At 46.3% G+C, this 20,120-nt stretch overlaps 1 protein-coding gene across 1 annotated transcript; it reads right to left on the reverse strand.

The window, feature by feature from the left end:
- Positions 1-18,954: 18,954 nt before the first annotated feature.
- PtA15_7A393 (uncharacterized protein) lies at positions 18,955-19,873 on the reverse strand (the record flags this gene model as incomplete). Its single annotated transcript, XM_053170994.1, has 4 exons — positions 18,955-19,490; positions 19,570-19,636; positions 19,716-19,735; positions 19,834-19,873. The coding sequence occupies 4 exons, from the start codon at positions 19,871-19,873 to the stop codon at positions 18,955-18,957; spliced, it is 663 nt and encodes a 220-aa protein (XP_053022220.1).
- Between the last annotated feature and the right edge of the window lie 247 nt (positions 19,874-20,120).

A 20,120-nucleotide genomic window follows, 5' to 3' on the forward strand; every position in this document is an offset into this window, starting at 1 on the left:
GGACAACTCCCGAAAACGCACCTCCGCAGGTCCAGACCGTGGATCACCCAAACCGGCTGCCAAAGCAGGGCTCACCACAGTCGTCGAGCTGGGCAGTGACTCTGATAGAGAATCCGACTCCGCCGGCTCAGAGTATGCCGGGATCGTATCCGAATTCGTTCCCTCCATCTCCTCCTTCCAAGCATCAATCGATGCGAATATTGATTCGGGCTGCTCCATGAGCATGACCCCCACCGCCGACCATGTGTCTCATCTCAAGACAACATCCATTCCGGTCCGCCTTGCCGACAACTCCGTTGTCTCCGCCACCCACAAAGGCCAAGCATCCCTTCCACTCGACATCTCCAAATCTATCAAAACACTGGTAGTTCCGGATCTCCACGAACCCCTTCTATCCGTTGCGGGCATGTGCGACGAATCCCTTTGTCTGGTTTTTACTCCTAACTCCTGCGATATCTACGATGCGAAGGACTTTGGAGTCTCCGGCACCATAGTCGGTCGAGGATACCAAAAAGGGAATCTCTTTTATCTCCCATCCGGCGAGGTGACTTCCAGCTCCGCTTCTGTGGTCCCTGGACGACACACTGACAATTCTCTTTTTGGCTACCATCTTCGGCTTTCCCACATAGGCCTAAAGTCCCTGAAGAAACTCCTCCGGATACACAACATCCATCCGACTCAAATGAATGAGATCAACGTCCAGCAGTGCCATATCTGCATCCAGTCAAAAATGCACCGCTCCCCTTTCACTTCTCGTTCCCCGTACCGCTCTCCGACTCCTGGCGAGCTGATTCACTCAGACGTGGGCTCTTTTGAAACCTCCTCTCGCGAAGGCTACAAATACTTTGTCACATTTATAGACGACTGTTCTAAATCAATTTTCGTTATGCCAATGAAATGCAAAAGTGAGGTTTTTCGTTGCTTTAAAATCTTTAAGGCGTTTTTTGAGAAAGATGGACGCTACCGTATTCAATCTCTCCGCTCGGACAATGGCGGGGAGTACCTTTCAAAAGCCTTTGAGAATTTTCTTCTGGACGCGGGTATCAAACACGAACCCGGCCCTCCCCACTCTCCTGAGTTGAATGGCGTGGCAGAGAGGGCCAACAGGACTTTGGGAAACCTCATTTGTTGCCTTCTTCTGGGGTCCAAACTTCCAAAATCCTTTTGGGTGGATGCCCTTCGACACATTCTCTATTCCTTCAATTCAATCCCTCTCTCTACTCCCTCCGGTTTCCTTTCCCCATACTCCATTCTAGGAAAGGAATTGGTCTCCCTTCAAGATCTTCATCCGTTTGGATGCCTGGTCTGGTACAAATTCCCCGAAGCGGACAGAAAGAAACTCGATCCCAAGGGCCGGGCGGCACTTTTTCTCTCCTACATCTCCGATGGTAACGGTTTCCGAGTTTGGGATCTCCAAAACAGGCAAGTAGTTAAGACACGAGATGTTCTTTTTGATGATTCTACTTTCCCCTATGACCATCGCACTGTTGGTCCGTCACCTTCAATCACCATTGAACTACCCTGGCCGTCTCGTCCTCCCCCGACTCCTCCAGTCAGCTCTCCTCCACGGGATCCGTCTCCTCCTGCGCCATCCTCATCGCCGCCTAACCCCATCGTGCCTTCTCCTCCACTCGCCTCGGTCTCTCCTCCGCTCCCATCGGTACCCACTCCTCGTCCGCTCCCGCAGTCGCAAACAACCACCTCCCGTCCATCCATCTTTGATCCTCCCCTTAACATTCCTCTCCAGCCCCGTTTCGACAGGAGACTATTGGCGTCCATCCACGCACCTCCTGAGCCACCTCCGGCGGATCGCTCACGTCACTCTTTGCCTCCTTCTCGAGTGGTTCCTGGTAAGCATGCCTCCTCGCCAACTTCTCCCCCATTGCCTTTCCTTCGTCCTCTTCCGCCTCCCTCTTCGCCTCCCCTCCAAGAGGGTCGCTCACCTTCACCTGCCCACAGGTCGCCATCGCCCCCGCCTGCTGCAGCTGTTCCCCTTCCTCCGTCTCCCTCTCTGCCTGCCCCTATGCCGCCAGTCCGCCGGTCAAACCGCTCAAGAAAAGCTCCTGATCGATTGGGTCACTTGTCCAAGGCCGCAGTCTCCCCCGGAGATCTGGATACTCCGAAAACTTGGCGTCAACTCCAACGCTCCCCAAACAAGGAACGATGGCTTAAGGCTGCAAATGACGAATTCTCCTCTCTCCTAGGGATGGAGACCTGGAGGCTTGTTCCCCGCCCGGACAAGCGCAAGATAATAAAGTCCAAATGGGTTTTTAAGGTCAAACGCCGACCAGACAAATCCATTCTCAAACTAAAAGCCCGACTTGTTGCCATGGGCTACTCTCAGGTTCGCGGGATGGACTACAATGAGGTTTTCTCTCCAACTCTCCGCATGGAAACTCTTCGCCTTATCTGTAGTCTTCTCGCAGTCCGCAAATGGGCAGGACGACAAGTGGATTTCAAAACGGCATTCTTAAACGGTCATCTAGACGAACCGGTGTACATGGAACAACCTACCGGTTTTGAGGATTCCATCCATCCTGACTACGTCTGCGAGGTCACGCGGTCTCTCTACGGTCTAAAACAATCTCCTCGACAGTGGAATCAGGAGCTTCACTCAGCTCTCCTCGATCTTGGCCTCCTTCAATCCAAATACGACCCCACTCTCTACTTTCGGCTTGAAAAGAATAAACTCATCAGTGCGGTCACTGTACATGTGGATGATCTCACCGTTGTTGGAGAACCTTCTTATGTCTCTTCCCTCATAGCCTCTCTTGGGCGTAGATTCAAAATTGGAGCTGATGAGGAACTTCACCACTTCCTCTCCATCAAAATCACGCGCGACATCGAAGAACGTCTCCTTTTCACGTCTCAGACTCATTACATTGAAGACCTTATTCCCCGTTTCCTTTCTGGACCTTCCTTATCCGTGTCTACCCCCACCGACTCCTTCTTCAAAGATCTCCGTAAGCGTGGGCCTGATGAACTTCCCTCCCCCGGGCCGTACAATCAACTCATTGGCTCCCTCCTGTGGGTCGCTCAATGCACCAGACCGGACATCTCTTTTGCGGTCAACAAATTGTCACAATTCCTCATAAATCCCTCCGCCGCACACTGGGCTGCAGCTATCCGCATTCTGAACTATCTAGTGTCCACAAAACATCTACGCCTTCGTCTAGGAGGTTCTCTCTCTTGCAGTGGCTTCTCCGACTCCGACTGGGCCGAGGATCGTGAAGACCGTCACTCAACTTCCGCATACACCTACAGAATTGGCAATGGAGCCATATCCTGGAAATCCCGGAAACAGGACACTGTCTCTCTATCCAGCACCAAGGCTGAATACAAGGCGTTGTCAGACTCCTGCAAAGAAGGCCTTTGGCTTCGGAACGTCCTCACAGAACTCCGCCTCCGCCCTCAAGAGGCTCTACCCCTCCATGTCGATAACGAAGGCGCTGAAGCCTTGGCCAACAATCCGGAACACCATTCTCGTACGAAACATATCGACGCTCGCTATCATTTTGTGCGCGAGTGTGTGAAAGACGCCAAAATCAAAATCTTCCACGTCTCGACCCACGATATGCTTGCAGACATGCTGACAAAACCTCTTCCGCGGGTTCTTCTGGAAAAACACCGGCATATGTTTGGAATAATCTAGTGTTCCTTTTCTTCTCCCACTTTGTTTTTTTCTCCTTTTCTCAGATTTTCAGCAAGGGGGGGTGTTGAGGTTGCTCATTTCGTTGTCTGCTTCAATCTGTGTGCTCATCTCTCATGTCACATTCTGTGACACTTGTATCTCATTTCACTCGGCTACTTAAACCTGAAGTTGCAAGCAGTTGGAAAGGTTTTTCCTCATCCTTTCTAACGCACTCACTCCGCTCCTGCTTGCTGCTTCAGGTTCGTTCTCTCATTCTTTTCTCTTCTTCTCTTTCCTCTCTGCTGTATGAAATGAACCTTATCCTTTCTAACGCACTCACTCCGCTCCTGCTTGCTGCTTCAGTCCCAGTTCATCTCAACACAAAAGGTGTACAAGGCACTTGAGATTTCTGATGCACTCTTTGTAGCTGCTAATTGATGAAGAAGATCCTTGAGATGGTTGCATTTTTATTTCTTTTCTTTGCTAGTCAGAGCGGAGCAATGAGATGAAGGAGATGGGGTTGTTGACAAGAGAAAAAAAATCCAGAGATTTTGAAGCAGGTTGGACGGATTGGAACAGGCGGGCAGATGGAACAGGTTGTAATTTTGGAACGGACGGACGGAGCGGAACGGACAGAACAGAACGGACAGAGCAGAATTGTTGGTGTTTGGATGTAGAAAAAAAGTGGAAGGGTTGTGTCCTTTCACTGGAGCGGATGGCGGATGCGCGGTGGAACAGGCGCAGAGGAAACGTTCTAGGACCACACAGGGGGAGCTTTGGATTGCACTGGTTCAGAGAGACTGCTAGTCAGTTCTCTCCTAGAGGGATGAGAAGAGAGAAAACACAAGAGAAGAAAGAAAGAGGCTTACCTGGTTCAGAGAGACTGCTAGTCAGTTCTCTGCTGAACCAGTGAAGGAAGTGAACCGGGCTATATCTGACTATGTGACATGTGGGAGTCATCTGTGACTCCTTGTGAACCCCAAGGGAGGAGGGGGGTTTACAGAATCCTTCTGCCATATGGTTACTAAAATGTTCAAAATCCCCCAAAGTCTCATTGAGTACCTTTAATGACCACGAAAACCCCAAATGTAGCAGCTACAGTGCGATCAGTTCCCAAATATCACTACTTTGATAGTTTCTTGGTGTCTCTGCCACTATATCTCATCCCAGTGTGGGAATTCTTCTGCCAAGTGGTGACCAAAATGGTTCAAAGCCACCAAAGTTTCATTATGTACCTTTAAATGACCACAAAAACCCTAAATGTAGCAGCTACACTCTGATCAGTTCCCAAATATCACCACTTTGGTAGATTCTTGGTGTTTCTGCCACTATATCTCATCCCAGTTGGGAAATCCTTCTGCCATATGTTACCAAAAAGTTTACAGGCCCCCAAAGATTTATTATATACCTTGAATGACCACAAAAACCCCAAATGTAGCAGCTACAGTCTGATCAGTTGCCAAATATCACTACTTTGGTAGTTTCTTGGTGTTTCTGCCACTATACCTCATACCAGTGTGGGAATTCTTCTGCCATATGATTACCGAAATGTTAACAAGACCTCACAGTTTCATTATGTACCTTTAATGACCACAAGACTCCAAATGTAGCAGCTACAGTCTGATCAGTTCCCAAATATCACTACTCTGGTAGATTCTTGGTGTTTCTGCCACTATATCTCATCCCAGCGTGGCAATCCTTCTGCCATATGGTTACCAAAATGTTAACAATTTCTCAAAGATTCATTATGTACCTTGACTGACCACAAAACCCCCAAATGTAGTAGCTACAGTCTGATCAGTTCCCAAATATTACTACTTTGGTAGTTTCTTGGTGTTTCTGCCACTATATCTCATCCCAGCCTGTGAATCCTTCTGCAATATGGTTACCAAAATGTTTAAAATTCCTCAAAGATTCATTATGTACCTTTACTGACCACAAAACCCCCAAATGTAGCAGCTACAGTCTGATCAGTTCCCTGGTATCACTACTTTGGTAGATTCTTGGTGTTTCTGCCACTATATCTCATCCCAGCGTGGGAATCCTTCTGCCATATGGTTACCCAAATGTTTACAATTCCTCAAAGATTGATCCTGTACCTTTAATGACCACAAAACCCCCAAATGTAGCAGCTACAGTTTGATCAGTTGCCAAATGTCACTACTTTGGTAGTTTCTTGGTGTTTCTGCCACTATATCTCACCCCAGTGTGGGAATCCTTCTGCCATATGGTTACCAAAATGTTCATAAGCCCCCAAGGTTTCATTATGTACCTTTACTGACCACAAATCCCCCAAATGTAGCAGCTACAGTCTGATCAGTTCCCAAATATCACTACTTTGGTAGATTCTTGGTGTTTCTGCCACTATACCACATCCCAGTGTGGCAATCCTTCTGCCATATGGTTACCAAAAAGTCTATAAGCCCCCAAAGTTTCATTGTGTACCTATGGTGACCACAAAACCCCCGAATGTAGCAGCTACAGTCTGATCAGTTCCCAAATATCACTACTTTGGTAGTGTCTTGGTGTTTCTGACACTATATCTCATCCCAGTGTGGGAATCCTTCTGCCATATGGTTACCAAAATGTTTAAAGGCCCCCAAAGATTAATTTTATACCTTTAATGACCACAAAACCTCCAGTTGTAGAAGCTACAGTATGATCAGTTCCCAAATATCACTACTTTGGTAGTTTCTTGGTGTTTCTGCTACTATATCTCACTCCAGTGTGGGAATCCTTCTACCATATGGTTACCAAAAGTTGACAGGCCCCCAAAGATTCAATGTGTACCTTTAATGACCACAAAACCCCCAAATGTAGCAGCTAAAGTCTGATCAGTTCCCAAAGATCACTACTTTGGTAGTTTCTTGGTGTTTCTGCCACAATATCTCATCCCAGTGTGGGAATCCTTCTGCCATATGGTTACCAAAATGTTTACAGGCCCCCAAAGATTCATTTTACACCTTGAATGACCACAAAACCCCCAAATGTAGCAGCTACAGTCTGATCAGTTGCCAAATATCACTACTTTGGTAGTTTCTTGGCGTTTTTGCCACAATATCTCATCCCAGTTGGGGAATCCTTCTGCCATATGCTTACCAAAATGTTCACGAGCCCCCAAAGTTTCATTATGTACCTTTACTGACCACAAATCCCCTAAATGTAGCAGCTACAGTCTGATCAGTTCCCACATATCACTACTTTGGTAGTTTCTTGGTGTTTCTGCCACTATATCTCACCCCAATGTGGGAATCCTTCTACCATATGGTTACAAAAAGTTTACAGGCCCCCAAAGGTTCAATGTGTACCTTTAATTGACCACAAAACCCCCAAATGTAGCAGCTACAGTCTGATCAGTTCCCAAATATCACTACTTTGGTAGTTTCTTGGTGTTTCTGCCACAATATCTCATCCTAGCGTGGGAATAATTCTGCCATATGGTTACCAAAATGTTTACAGGCCCCCAAAGATTCATTGTACACCTTAAATGACCACAAAACCCCCAAATGTAGCAGCTACAGTCTGATCGGTTGCCAAATATCACTACTTTGGTAGTTTCTTGGTGTTTCTGCCACAATATCTCATCCCAGTTGGGAAATCCTTCTGCCATATGTTACCAAAATGTTTACAGGCCCCCAAAGATTCATTGTATACCTTTAATGACCACAAATCCCCCAAATGTAGCAGCTACAGTCTGATCAGTTCCCAGATACCACTACTTTGGTAGATTCTTGGTGTTTCTGCCACTATATCTCATCCCAGCGTGGGAATCATTCTCCCATATGGTTACCAAAATGTTTACAGGCCCCCAAAGATTCATTGTATAAGTTTAATGACTACAAATCCCCCAAATGTAGCAGCTACAGTCTGATCAGTTCCCAGATATCACTACTTTGGTAGATTCTTAAGAGTCCTGAATGGGGCAGGGCTCTTCACTGGTCAGGTCTGGGGGCACTGGGACAGAGTTCTAGAACCAAAGTGGGCTGAATTGCAGAGTGGAGCTAGCTCAGGAGAGATGAAGGGATCAATCTCTCTGTTAGTCTATGTACAATCTGAGAGGGAAAGGAAAGAAGAGAGGAGAGATGAATATGAGCAGACTTACCCAGCTCAGGAGAGATGAAGGGATCAATCTCTACTGAGCTAGGAGGGGCGGGGAATGGCTGGACTAAGTACGGGTCTGTTTGGCATCCTGTGATCCATCTTGTGACACCCCGGAGGCAGGGGGTTACATTCTCTACCCCCTATAAAAAGGAAGAAGTAAGAGGGAAGAGGAAGAAAAAGGAGGAAGGAGAAATGGTGGCTGAGATAGACTGGGAAGAGAAGGGGCCTGGGCAAGGTTGGTACTGTTGAGGGAGGTTGGAAGTTGATGGAGTGATGCAGGTAGGGTGGGAGCTTCCCTGAGGCAGTTGGTGGGGAAAGGAAAAGGGGAGACGTGGAAACTGATGGTTGAAGAGTTAAGGGATTGACAAAAGGTGAAGGGAAAGGGTGAAAGGTGATAAGTGGCTGGAGGATTAGGATAAATTGGTAGGCAAATTGAATTTGAGCTGGGGGAGCAAGGTCCAAGTTTGGCTCTGGATAAAGGCAAGGTTGGATGGGGAAGGGGAAGAAGTTGAGACTGGGGATGAAGCGTCTGGTTGTTGGGGAAGGCGCTGCAAAGATAACATTGGGCCGGAAAAGGAGGGGTTAGACGTGCGGGAAGGTGATGGCTGAGTTGGCAAGGGCAAGGTGAGTTTGGATGAGTGAGGACTGAAGAGTGGAGAGTTTGTTGGGGCAGGTGCTGTGCGGAAAGTAGCATGGGGATCTTGGGCAGGGTACGCTGTAGCCCAGGACGAGGTGGTTGATGACAATCAGTTGTGGTCCGGAGTGAACTCAGGTGTCTCAACTGGGGCCACTGTCAACTTGTCCAAATGTTGGCAGGCGGGGCACTCAAGCATAAAATTCCGCACCTTGTTGGACAAGGACGTCCAAATATAACTTCTACCAAGCCGAGAAACCGTCTCAATCCATCCCGGGTGGACCAGTGATTCGTGGTCCATGTGAATGATCATGAGGCAAATCTCTGGTTCTTTTGGGATAACCAAGCATCCGTTGCTGTAAAGGAGTCCATTGATTCTTGTGCACTTGTCCCCCAACGGTAGGACCTTCACAAGTTCTTGATGGAAATTGTCGGCCGCATACCCTGCTTGAAACCGGCGAATGCGCTGGTCAGGAAACAAGGCTGCAATGTCCGACATCGCTGCTGGAGGAGGAGGTGGGGCTGAGTTGGATGCCAGCGTGGTCTTAGGGGAGCAGGGCGTGGTAGGCGGGCATGGGCAGGCTGTAGGGCAGGGAGACAATGAGCAGGGTCCAGAAGAATGGTGGCAGAGGCAGCTCAAGGACGCTGTGGTAAGCCAATCCTGATCTACCCAGAAAACCAGCAACCATCAATCACAATGCTGTCACACCTCAAGAATAAATCCCATACCTCTGGCCCCCTTGTCAGCAAAGCCCAAGCCCCTCAACATCCCCACTCAATGGAAATACCCTGGATAATAGTATTCCCTCTTCCCACACTCTCCCTCTCTTGGATAAACCCTCTTCCTAGTCTCAAACATCTACCCAGATCACATTTTACCCCCTTCTTCTAGTGTTTCCTTAGAACCATGTGCTCAAAGATGTATAAGCACCCTTGAAACCCTTCACCCTCCAAACCCAACATGATACACATTATGCTAGACATAGCCCCAAACCCCACCTAGATTATTACTTCCTGAAACACTTCATGAAACACCTGACTCCTCCTATCTTAGATCCTTAGATTACTTCTTCCTGAAACACTTCCTGAAACTCATAACTCCTCCTATCTTAGATCATAGAATATTCTACCCCTATTATGTCTCACATATCCCCTCCTCCAACTAGGAAGATTGCACCATAGCCCCCAGAAGATGGCATCATCCCCACCCACTATTACACCATCATGTGACTCCTTGAACCACTACTCTGACCACATGGCTGTTTCATCCTATAGAAGTAGAATGTTCTATGCTTCCCTGCAGGTTATCCTTGTTTCCTCATGGCTCCTCTTTCTTGTGTATATAAACTGGGTTGTTTTCCTCTTCATTTATTCCCCATCAGATCCTGTCAAAGTAATTCAGATCACTGGTCACCATTCACTAGCCTAGCTTATGCCATTAAATCAGAGTGGACAAGCTTGATAAGTCTATGCCAAATATATCAGGTTGGACAGACTTTACATTACCTTTAACTTGCTATTAGATTAGTAGAAAGTAAACCCTTAGACAAACCTCAAGAATCCTCTATAGCCACACCTTTCCATAAGAGTCCACACTCTTATATTCTTTTTCTTGTTCCCAGAGAGGCAGCCCATTAAAGCACCATTCCCTCTCCAGCTCTATTCATCCCAAGAGTAGTTCCACAACGCCCGAGGCGAGATTGAGGGCGGCATAGGGGACGATGGGGAGGAAGCGGGCGATGAGGAGTCGGGAGGTGAGTTCGGGGGTGTTGAATCTGTTAGGGAAGCCCTCAAATCTGAAGGGGTCGACGACGCGCTGGATGAGCAAGGGAGGGCGGGGGATGAGTCTGAGGATGAGCCTGCGGCTGGTGCGTGCAAGCAGGTAGGCGGCGTAGGAGTCAAGGGCGGTGAGCAGACAGCTGAGCGAGGTGGCAAACCAGGTCGGTTAGATGGCCCCAATGAGGATTTTGAGCAGGGCGGTGCCTGGGACAGAGAATGCCTCCTGAAATACAAACAGCAGGGAGAAGACAAGGGCAAGGTGGAGGGCCTGGGCGGGCAAGGAGCGGGAGTATGCGCGCAAGTGGCTGATCTGGCTTTGGATGAGCTCAAGCGAGTTGGGCAGGGCCAGCTGGGGGATGGAGTGGATGGCGGCGGAGAGGGTGAACTTGACGGCAATCCCAGAGAACCGGGTGGGGATTGGACTGGTGATTTTCTTAGCAGTGCTGCCGGTGATTTCTTGTCAGATAGCACAGGCTCAAGGCCTTGCTTGATCAAATAGCGGAACAAACCCGCCAGGGGAGCATCGGAGACAAGTTGGAATTGAGATGGCAGTCCAAAGAGCAGCTGGGATGGCTCTCTTCCCGCCAACAGGATGTGCACGGCCTCCTCCAGATGCCTGATCCGTTCTTCATAGTCCTTGGCTGTCTGGTTAATTGGTCCCAAGTATTTTTTCTGATGCATCATGGGTCCAGGAAGAAAGCGCCGAAGAGGCCAAGAGTGTGATGTTGGATAGCCAGGGGCCAAGGTTAAAAAATCAGGCCAGGAGAGTCAGGGAGGCGAGGATTTCGCGGAACAGCAGAGTAGGCAGAGGTTTCTGGGGTAACAATGGCGGGGGCCTTTTGGCAGTGGCGGAGTTCAGAGGTCAAGGGGCCTTTTGGCAGTTGCGGAGCTCGGAGGTCAAGGGTGAGGGCTTGTGGGCCAGTTACAAGGTTTGAAGGGCAAGAGGTTCCAAGTTTCCTGAGGAGGATGTGAGGTTTGTTTGTGTGCAGGGCAGGTAGCAGGTTGGTTATTGTTCAGTCGAGTGATTCTTCAGGTCAGGTTGTAGACAAGGTCAATGTAGGTCAGGGCAGGTCCGGCTGAAGGGTGTTCAGGGCAGGTGGGGTGCAGGGCAGGAGGATTGATGTCAGGTCAGGCGCAGGTTATTCGTTCAATTGGACAACTATGCAGGTCAGGTTTCAGGATCAGATTCAGGTATTTTGGGTTCAGATTCAGATAGGTCAGGTTCAGATTCAGATAGTTCAGGTTCAGGTTCAGGTTAAGGGTCAGGGAAGGCAGTCGGACATTTGGGTGGTGTTTAGTTTGAGAAAAAAAAAGTGTAAGAGCCCTGAATGGAGGGGGCTCTTCACTGGTCAGGTCTGGGGGCACTGGTACAGAGTTCTAGAACCAAGTTGGGCTGAATTGCAGAGTGGAGCTAGCTCAGGAGAGATGAAGGGATCAATCTCTCTGTTAGTCTATGTACAATCTGAGAGGGAAAGGAAAGAAGAGAGGAGAGAGGAATATGAGCAGACTTACCTAGCTCATGTGAGATGAAGGGAGCAATCTCTACTGAGCTAGGAGGGGTGGGGAACGGCTGGACTAAGTGAGGGTCCGTTTGGGATCCTGTGATCCATCTTGTGACACCCCAGAGGCAGGGGGTTACACTACAGGCCCCCAAAGATTCATTATGTACCTTTTATGACCACAAACCCCCAGTTGTAGAAGCTACAGTCTGATCAGTTCCCAAATATCACTACTTCGGTACTTCCTTGGTGTTTCTGCCACAATATCTCATCCCAGTGTGGGAATCCTTCTGCCATATGGTTGCCAAAATGTTCATAAGCCCCAAAGGCTTCATTATGTACCTTTACTGACCACAAAACCCCCAAATGAAGCAGCTACAGTCTGACCAGTTCCCAAATATCACTACTTTGGTAGATTCTTGGTGTTTCTGCCACTATATCCCATCCCAGTGTGGCAATCCTTCTGCCATATGGTTACCAAAATGTTTACAGGCCCCCAAAGTTTCATTATGTACCTTGCGGAACACAAAACCCCCAAACGTAGCAGCTGGGGGCCTGCAAACATTTTAGTAACCATATGGCAGAGGGATTCCCACACTGGGATGAGATATACTGGCAGAAACACCAAGAAACTACCAAAGTAGTGATATTTGTGATCTGATCAGACTGTAGCTGCTACATTTGGGGGTTTTTTGGTCAGTAAAGGTACATGGTGAAACTTTGAGGCCTTGAATACATTTTGCTAACCATATGGCAGGAGGTTTCTCACGCTGTGATGAGATATAGTAGCAGAAACACCAAGAAACTGCCAGAGTAGTGTACTAGTGATATTTGGGAACTGATCAGACTGTAGCTGCTACAGTTGGGGGTTTTGTGGTCATTAAAGGTACATAATGAACCTTTGAGGGCCTGTCAATATTTGGTAACCATATGGCAGAAGGATTTCCAAGCTGGGATGAGATATTGTGGCAGAAACGTCAAGAACCTACCAAGTAGTGATATTTGGGAACTTATCAGACTACAGCTGCTACGTTTGGGGGCTTTGTGGCCATTAAAGGTATATAATGAAGCTTTGGGGGCTAATGAACATTTTGGTAACCATATGGCAGAAGGATTCCCACACTGGGATGAGATATTGTGGCAGAAACACCAAGAAACAACCAAAGTAGTGATATTTGGGAACTGATCAGACTGTAGCTGCTACATTTGGGGGTTTTGTGGTCGTTGAAGGTATATAACAAATCTTTGAGGGCCAGTGAATGTTTTGATATCCATATGGCAGAAGGATTGCCACGCTGGGATGAGATATAGTGGCAGAAACACCAAAAAACTACCAAAGTAGTGATATTTGGGATCTGATCAGACAGTAGCTGCTACATTTGGGGGTTTTGTGGTCAGTAAAGGTACATGATGAATCTTTGGGGGCCTGTCAACATTTTGGTAACCACATGGAAGGAGGATTTCCACACTGGGATGAGATATAGTGACAGAAACACCAAGGAACTACAAACGTAGCGATATTTGGGAACTGATCAGACTGTAGCTGCTACATTTGGGGGTTTTGTGGTCAGTAAACGTACATAATGAAACTTCGGGCCCTTATAAACTTTTTGGTAAGCATATGGCAGAAGGTTTGCCACGCTGGGATGAGATATAGTGGCAGAAACACCAAGAATCTACCAAAGTAGTGATATTTGGGATCTGATCAGACTGTAGCTGCTACATTTGGGGGTTTTGTGGTCAGTAAAGGTACATAATGAAATTTTGGGGGCTTATGAACATCTTGGTAACTATATGGCAGAAGTATTCCCACACTGGGATGAGATATAAGGGCAGAAACACCAAGAAACTACCAAAGTGGTGATATTTGGGAACTGATCAGACTGTAGCTGCTACATTTGGGGTTTTTGTGGTCAGTAAGGCACATAATGAAACTGTGAGGGTTTTTTAACATTTTTGTAACCATATGGCAAAAGGATTCCCACACTGGGATGAGATATTGTAGCAGAAACACCAAGAAACTACCAAAGTAGTGATATTTGGGAGCTTATCAGACTGTAGCTGCTACATTTGGTGGTTTTGTGGTCACTAAAGGTACATAATGAAACTTTGGGGGCTTATAAACTTTTTGGTAACCATATGGCAGAAGGTTTTCCACCCTGGGATGAGATATAGTGGCAGAAACACCAACAAACTACCAAAGTAGTGATATTTGGGAAATGATCAGACTGTAGCTTCTACAACTGGGGTTTTGTGGTCATTTAAGGTACATAATGAATCTTTGGGGGCCTTTCAACATTTTGGTAACCATATGGCAGAAGGATTCCCACGCTGGGATGAGATAAAATGACAGAAACAGCAAGAAACTACCAAAGTAGTGATATTTGGGAACTGATCAGATTGTAGCTGCTGCATAATGGATGTGACCCCAAACACAATATTTATGGGTTTTTTATGCAGAACAATTGTCCAATCAAATTCCATGTGGAAATATTCCTCATTAATCTGTGGTTGATAACAAAAGTAGATAAAAAAAAGAACCTGACAAAAATATGCTAAACCATGGTAAACTAATTTCAAAAAGGCCTTCTATGCATGTAGCACTTCAAGTATGATGTGCAATATCTTCAGGAAATTCAACCAACCAAATTAAAAATGTTTGCAGGATGGTATCATGAGAGAAGTCAGGGGTCAATGTTTTTCCTTATTTGAAAAAAAGTGGATTTGGAGACTTCTGATAACATCAATTGTTGAAGAAAAAAAAAAAAAAAAACTTTGAAACCCCTCAGCCAACCTGGATTAATCCTAAAACTTGCAATGTCTTTTTTTCATGAAGAATTGAATGGTGTATGTAAAATTTATGAATGTTATCAGGCAAAAAAAAAAAAAAATCCTGGGGCTTGAAGCTATTAGTACAGGGGGAAGAAGAATTAAAGAAGATTATTAAGGAGACATGGAACACACACAAATGTAGCAAGAGGAATTAAAAAGAATGATCAACACAAATTGATCAATATACGCTTATATATTGATCAATATGCGACATTGCAAATTCATCCATCTTGGTAGTGGGGAGAGTAACTTTGTTTTTCTGGCAGCACGTTGAGAAACTGATTCTGGTGTTGGAGGCGTTGGCAATAGCGGCCTCCTTGTGGAAATGGAGTGCACGGCAATGAATAAAATGGCCCGAGACAATGTGGAGTGCTGAACATAATTGAATCACAAAAGTGATGCTCTGAGTTGGAAGCAATGGTGGTGACGGCCTTGCCGGGGGTGTTGATGATCCCAAGGGGCATTTTTGGATAATTGAGGGGTGAGCGTTTCACGGGGAGCAATAGTTGTTTGATTTGCGGCTCTTTAAGGGATACTGGGCGGCATGCAAGAGAGAGCAAGAGTGGGAAGAAGGACGGTTGAAGTCAAATTTTGAGCGGGTGGGATTGTCGGGGGGACGCAAAAACTTTGGCCGGAGCAATGATCTAAACACAATCAATGTGGAGGTGTTGACAACGGACAATGAATTATATGTAGCTCACCCGGATCCCCGTGTGTTTTGCCGGGTAATAAAGGGAGAGGAATGGGGAAGTTTGTGTTGAGTATGGTCAAACTTTTGATCAATGGGGCAAATTGTACCTGATGTTGATTTCAATTTGGCAATTGACTGGCCTGCTAGTTGAAATCTGGAATGAAGTTTGTTACAATATGAGGCTAATCATGCCATTCATGGTGGTTGTATTTACAAGATAACAATGCAATTGTGTAGCGGCATACGGATGATGATGATAATGTGGGAAAAATGGAATTGAACATGTTGTGGGTTGTGGTTTGGAATGGAACAAATGAGAAAAACCATCTCCGTGAGACGGGAGATCAGACAGCAGATAATAAGCAAATGATCAGATAACCCGTCTGTCTCACACGCGATTCGTGCGTAGGAGATCAGCCATGAGGAGAAATGGGAAGGGTTGGATAACCTGTCTGTCTCACAAACGCTTCATGCACTTGGCGGCATCCTTCAAAACGTCCTTACAAGGTTGGCCTCGTCGCTTTGGGATTACCTCTTCCTCGCTCTCTTTGTCAAACTCTTTTTCTGAGGCCGTTTGTCCGTCTTTGGAGGGGTCAGGCAAAGGATTATGCGCCTTCCCTTTGCCTTTTGAGGGTTTCAAGGCGGGCAGGACAGGGGATGTTGTGAACTTGTGCGGCGGGACCAAGGTTGGGGATTGGTTGGGGGCAGTAGTTTTGGGCGTGAATTTGGTCCTGGTTGATTAATAAACGTTAGAAAATTAAGTTTTTGCCCACAAAATGTGGTGGAAAAGTGCCTATGAAGAGCGCTCCGGCTTTGTAGCTGGGAAGTTTGTGCCACTCGATGAGGGGACGGATGAACTGATCCCAATCTGGTGTCCGGAAGTGACTGCCACGTGTGAGACCTGAACAAACATATCAGCTTGATGATTTAAGGTAGAGGATGAGAAACTTACCACAACGACCGCCATATGCGTGTCCATTTTGAAATCAACCAAACGCCCGGCTATTTTAACCTCCCAGCCCACAATGAAGAGGTTGAACGTTTTGACCTGTAGCTTTGATCCGGGCACAATATACTTGATGGAAAGGCGTTTGTGCGCACGCTCCTGAGCAGAGGTCAGTGTGGTGCTGCGCATGTGGAGAGATGAGACTTACTTGTGGATCCCAATTGCTGTGGGAAACAATGACTTCCAATTGTGCAGTCCCGTCGCCGCTGGCGGTAACAACTTCCTGGCAAGAAGTAACAAGACCAAGAGAGTTGAAAGCCACGCGGTTGGTGAATTTGAGGGTATTGTTGGCAACGGGCATCACGGGTGCAACGGTTTCTTGGACATATGTGAGTTTAGGGGTGGAACTGTTGTTGAGGGGGATGAACTTCCCAGTCAAATAATAGATGTATGCGGGGTGGAGAACGTTGTTAAGAGCAGTGTTGGTACTTAATTTTATTTCAAAGTCTTTGTTTTTGTTATTTGCTGCGCCAGCGCATTGCAAAAAGCTAAGGGTGGTGACGTTGCCGTACTGGTTTGCCCTAACGGCTTTGGGAATGGACTGAAATGAAACGTCAGCGAAGTCAAGAATTAATTTAATTAAGGGACAGGCTCACTTTGCCAAGGGTTTTGAAAAGACCCGTCATGGAAGCAGGGTGATTTGGGGTGTGGTTGATTGGTATAGTAGGGCGGCTTGGGTGTATATGATGTATGTGGAGGAAAGGCCTGAAGTGGGAATGTGGAGGTGTTTGGTGGAAAGGAAATGTATCACCAACAGCGGGCTTTATAGGGCTCTAATGGATGCAGGTTGGTTGTCTGAGGGCCAACCACGTGTCAAAGCGCTGCCAAGCGTTGATGGCCTTTTGTGGAGGGCTAGGCCGGTCAAAGGTGAACGTTTGTAGCGCTATGGTTTCAGTTGTGGATGTGGGCAAGTGTTGAGTGGACTGGGTAGGTGGCAGGGCACAGACAACCAGAAGTGTGATCATGCCGTCGTGATGGGTCAAGTGCTTTGTTGCTCAGGATTGGTAGGGTTGCAGTCAGGGTGTGGTTTGGACTGGGGAGTGAATAACTGGACAGGAACAACCAGTGCAAATGAGGAGTTGATGGAGATGGTCAGTTTAGTCAATCGTTGGGTCTGTTGGCCGGTCAAAAGGGTTAGTAGCACTATGGTTACTGTTGAAGACAAAGGCTAGTGTGGAATGGGCAAGATGGGTGGCAGGGCACGGACAACGGGAAATGGAAAACTGCCGTGGTGAATGGGCAAGGGATGATGTGGTCAGGCGTGTAATCGTTGCGGTTAAGCTGTTGCTGTGGGCTGGCCTAGATGTTCGACTGGGCGGGAGCAACCAGTGCAAATGTTTGGTTGAGAGAACATTGATCAGGGTATTTGGTTGTTGGGTCTACCATCCAAAGTTTGCTTGATTGAGAATGAAGTCGTTGCCCATTTGAGGCACATGAGTGAAAAACAACAGTCAGTAGAGGTGGGGGTGGCCTAGGATATTGTCCCTGCAATTAATAAAAGCAAGGAAAACAGCCCGGGCAAAGATGGCCGTACCTATTGCCGTGGCGGGGCAGAGCCAATTGGTAATTTGCCATGCGTTGTGTTGAAGGGTGGTGGCGGAGTTTGAAGGTGAGTACGTTGGGATGATTGCGGTGAGGCGCAGGATACAGATCAATTGGGTGGTGACTGGGGCGACAGAAGTCCAGTGCGGTGGCTAATCTCTGGGTGATGGCGACACTTTTTGCGGCGCGGCGAGTGGATGTGCTGGGCAAACGTGAGCTGTTGGCTGTGGGTATTTATAAGAAGAGGGATTGTGGCAAGTTGTCCCCCCAGGGGATCTAGTTCCGTCCTACCTCCTCCCTGGAAGCCCCCTAAGTGCTTGATTAGGCCCTTCCTTGAAAAACTTAACAACCGGCCCTCTTTTGCTCGTTGCTTTGGCACCGCTGGAGGGTCATCCATAGGGCCTTTGGCCTTTGGGAATATTTCAACTTGTGCGTCTGGATAATTGAGTGTTTCCATGTTTTATTTTATTGTGATATGAAACACCCCAAAACTTAGATCTAAAGGTCTAGGTTTCTGTGGATTTAAGAAAGTGGTATAATTCCCAAGAATAATTGATATCACTATCCAAGAATTTGATCACTATCACTTTGAAATGGCATAAACAGTGGCCTTGATTTCATTAACGTTTGTACATCTGGTCATTCAATTTCAAATTTCCACCACAAAGAAAATGGGAGATTTTTTTGATACAAGTTCTGTTACTTTCTGTTTGATGAATTTGAGCACATGATACATCCTTTTCAATAACATTGTGTGATTATATCTTTGGGGACATGCTTCCAACTAACATGTTTATTTGAAGTAAATTTATGCTTTGATTGAAGAGAAGTAATTTGATGAGTTCTGGTTGAGTTACAACTGAGCATTCACTCAGTTACGGAATATGTTTCCAGATGGAGTTTTGAGGAGTTCCAGATTAGTTCAGAATGAATTACTTGTTACTTATCAAAAAAACCTGGACAACTCCAAGGTGAGCTCTGCGTGAGTTCCAAAAGACTCTTGTGTGCTATCCAGATCAGTCCCAGATGAGTTCCAGGCCAGTTATGGATTCAATACTACACTTCTCATCAGCTGTTGACCTATATTTCCCAAAACTCTCCAGCACAGTTGTAGAAAGAAGATCACATATGGCACTCTCTGTAGAGTGGGAACAGATCTCCCCTGGTGTATTGCTTTGATAATGTGGAGTGATTTTTTGTTTAAAATATCTTCAATTGCTTTCTTCTTTGCTTCCTCATTCATACGCATAACACTAAGAAGACAAGTTTCAAGTTTTTTTGCTGACAATTGTAATATTCTTTGTGAGTCAAGGCGGTACTGGTGATGCTGATATTATCTTCAATACTGGGATGATTTGGCGTGCTAGTGGTGGCTCCGGTATTATTGATAAGGGCGGAGTGATCATTGAGTCCAGTGACATTGCTGACGCTAGTGCTATCGCCAAGTTCAAGACCATTGATCATGTTTTCAAGATGCACAATTATTTTATCAAAAAGCCAATCCTCACAGTTAACAAGTTTGTTGTTGATGAGGTCTTTGACATCTTCAGTGTGTTGTGTGTGAAGCCGCTCAAAGAATTCACAGATGTTGTTGCTGAAGTTGAAGCAATTACTGACATCTCGGGAAAATTTTTGAAAGCAATCATCATGTTCCAAGACATGGAACTCCAGCCTGTTGATAGAAAGCTCCATCGGCGTGACTTTGTCCGTGAATTCTTGTTGAAGGAGTTCTAAGCGCTTCCGAGTCTCCGCCAAGCAACATTCAAGATTCCTAACTATGGTTAAACCAGATGTTAAATACGATAGAAAAAGAATATTTATAATAAATTATGTTGGTATTTCAGGCAAACTCACCCAGATGTTGAAGCTGGATACGCTCCAAGTGTTGTGATAACTTCTTGATTGCAATCCAATTCTCAATCTGTGAATTTGGAGGGGGGAAGTCAAATTTCAGATTAGATTAGAGAGGAATATTGGCAAGGAATGTCCTTGATACTCACCGCATGATCATTGGCAGCTTCTGAAGCGTTTTGGTAAAAGTAAGCCAATTGGTAAAGAACTGACATGCAAATGATTTTTAATGCAGCACCAGGTATTCTATTGAAATCAAATGCTTACTTGTGTGGTCAGTCAATACAGCCTCCAAAGGTTTAGACATATTAATATCGAGTTTGTCTTGATCACCCAAAATTTGAGAGTTTGTTTTGATCGCCAAAAATTTGAGGATAAATAGTTGTATTTGAGGTAGCTATGAACGATAAAGATTTACTTTCAAGATAGAAAAGAGGGGCATCAAACTTTAATCAACCAGGTAAAAAAGGCACGGGAAAACAAAGGAATATCTAATTATTATGTAAATATGCAATAATTGACACTACAGGAATACCTGCATGCAAGGGTGTAAC

Source organism: Puccinia triticina, chromosome 7A, assembly GCF_026914185.1.
Source record: "Puccinia triticina chromosome 7A, complete sequence".
In the NCBI taxonomy this organism is placed as follows: Eukaryota; Fungi; Basidiomycota; class Pucciniomycetes; order Pucciniales; family Pucciniaceae; genus Puccinia; species Puccinia triticina.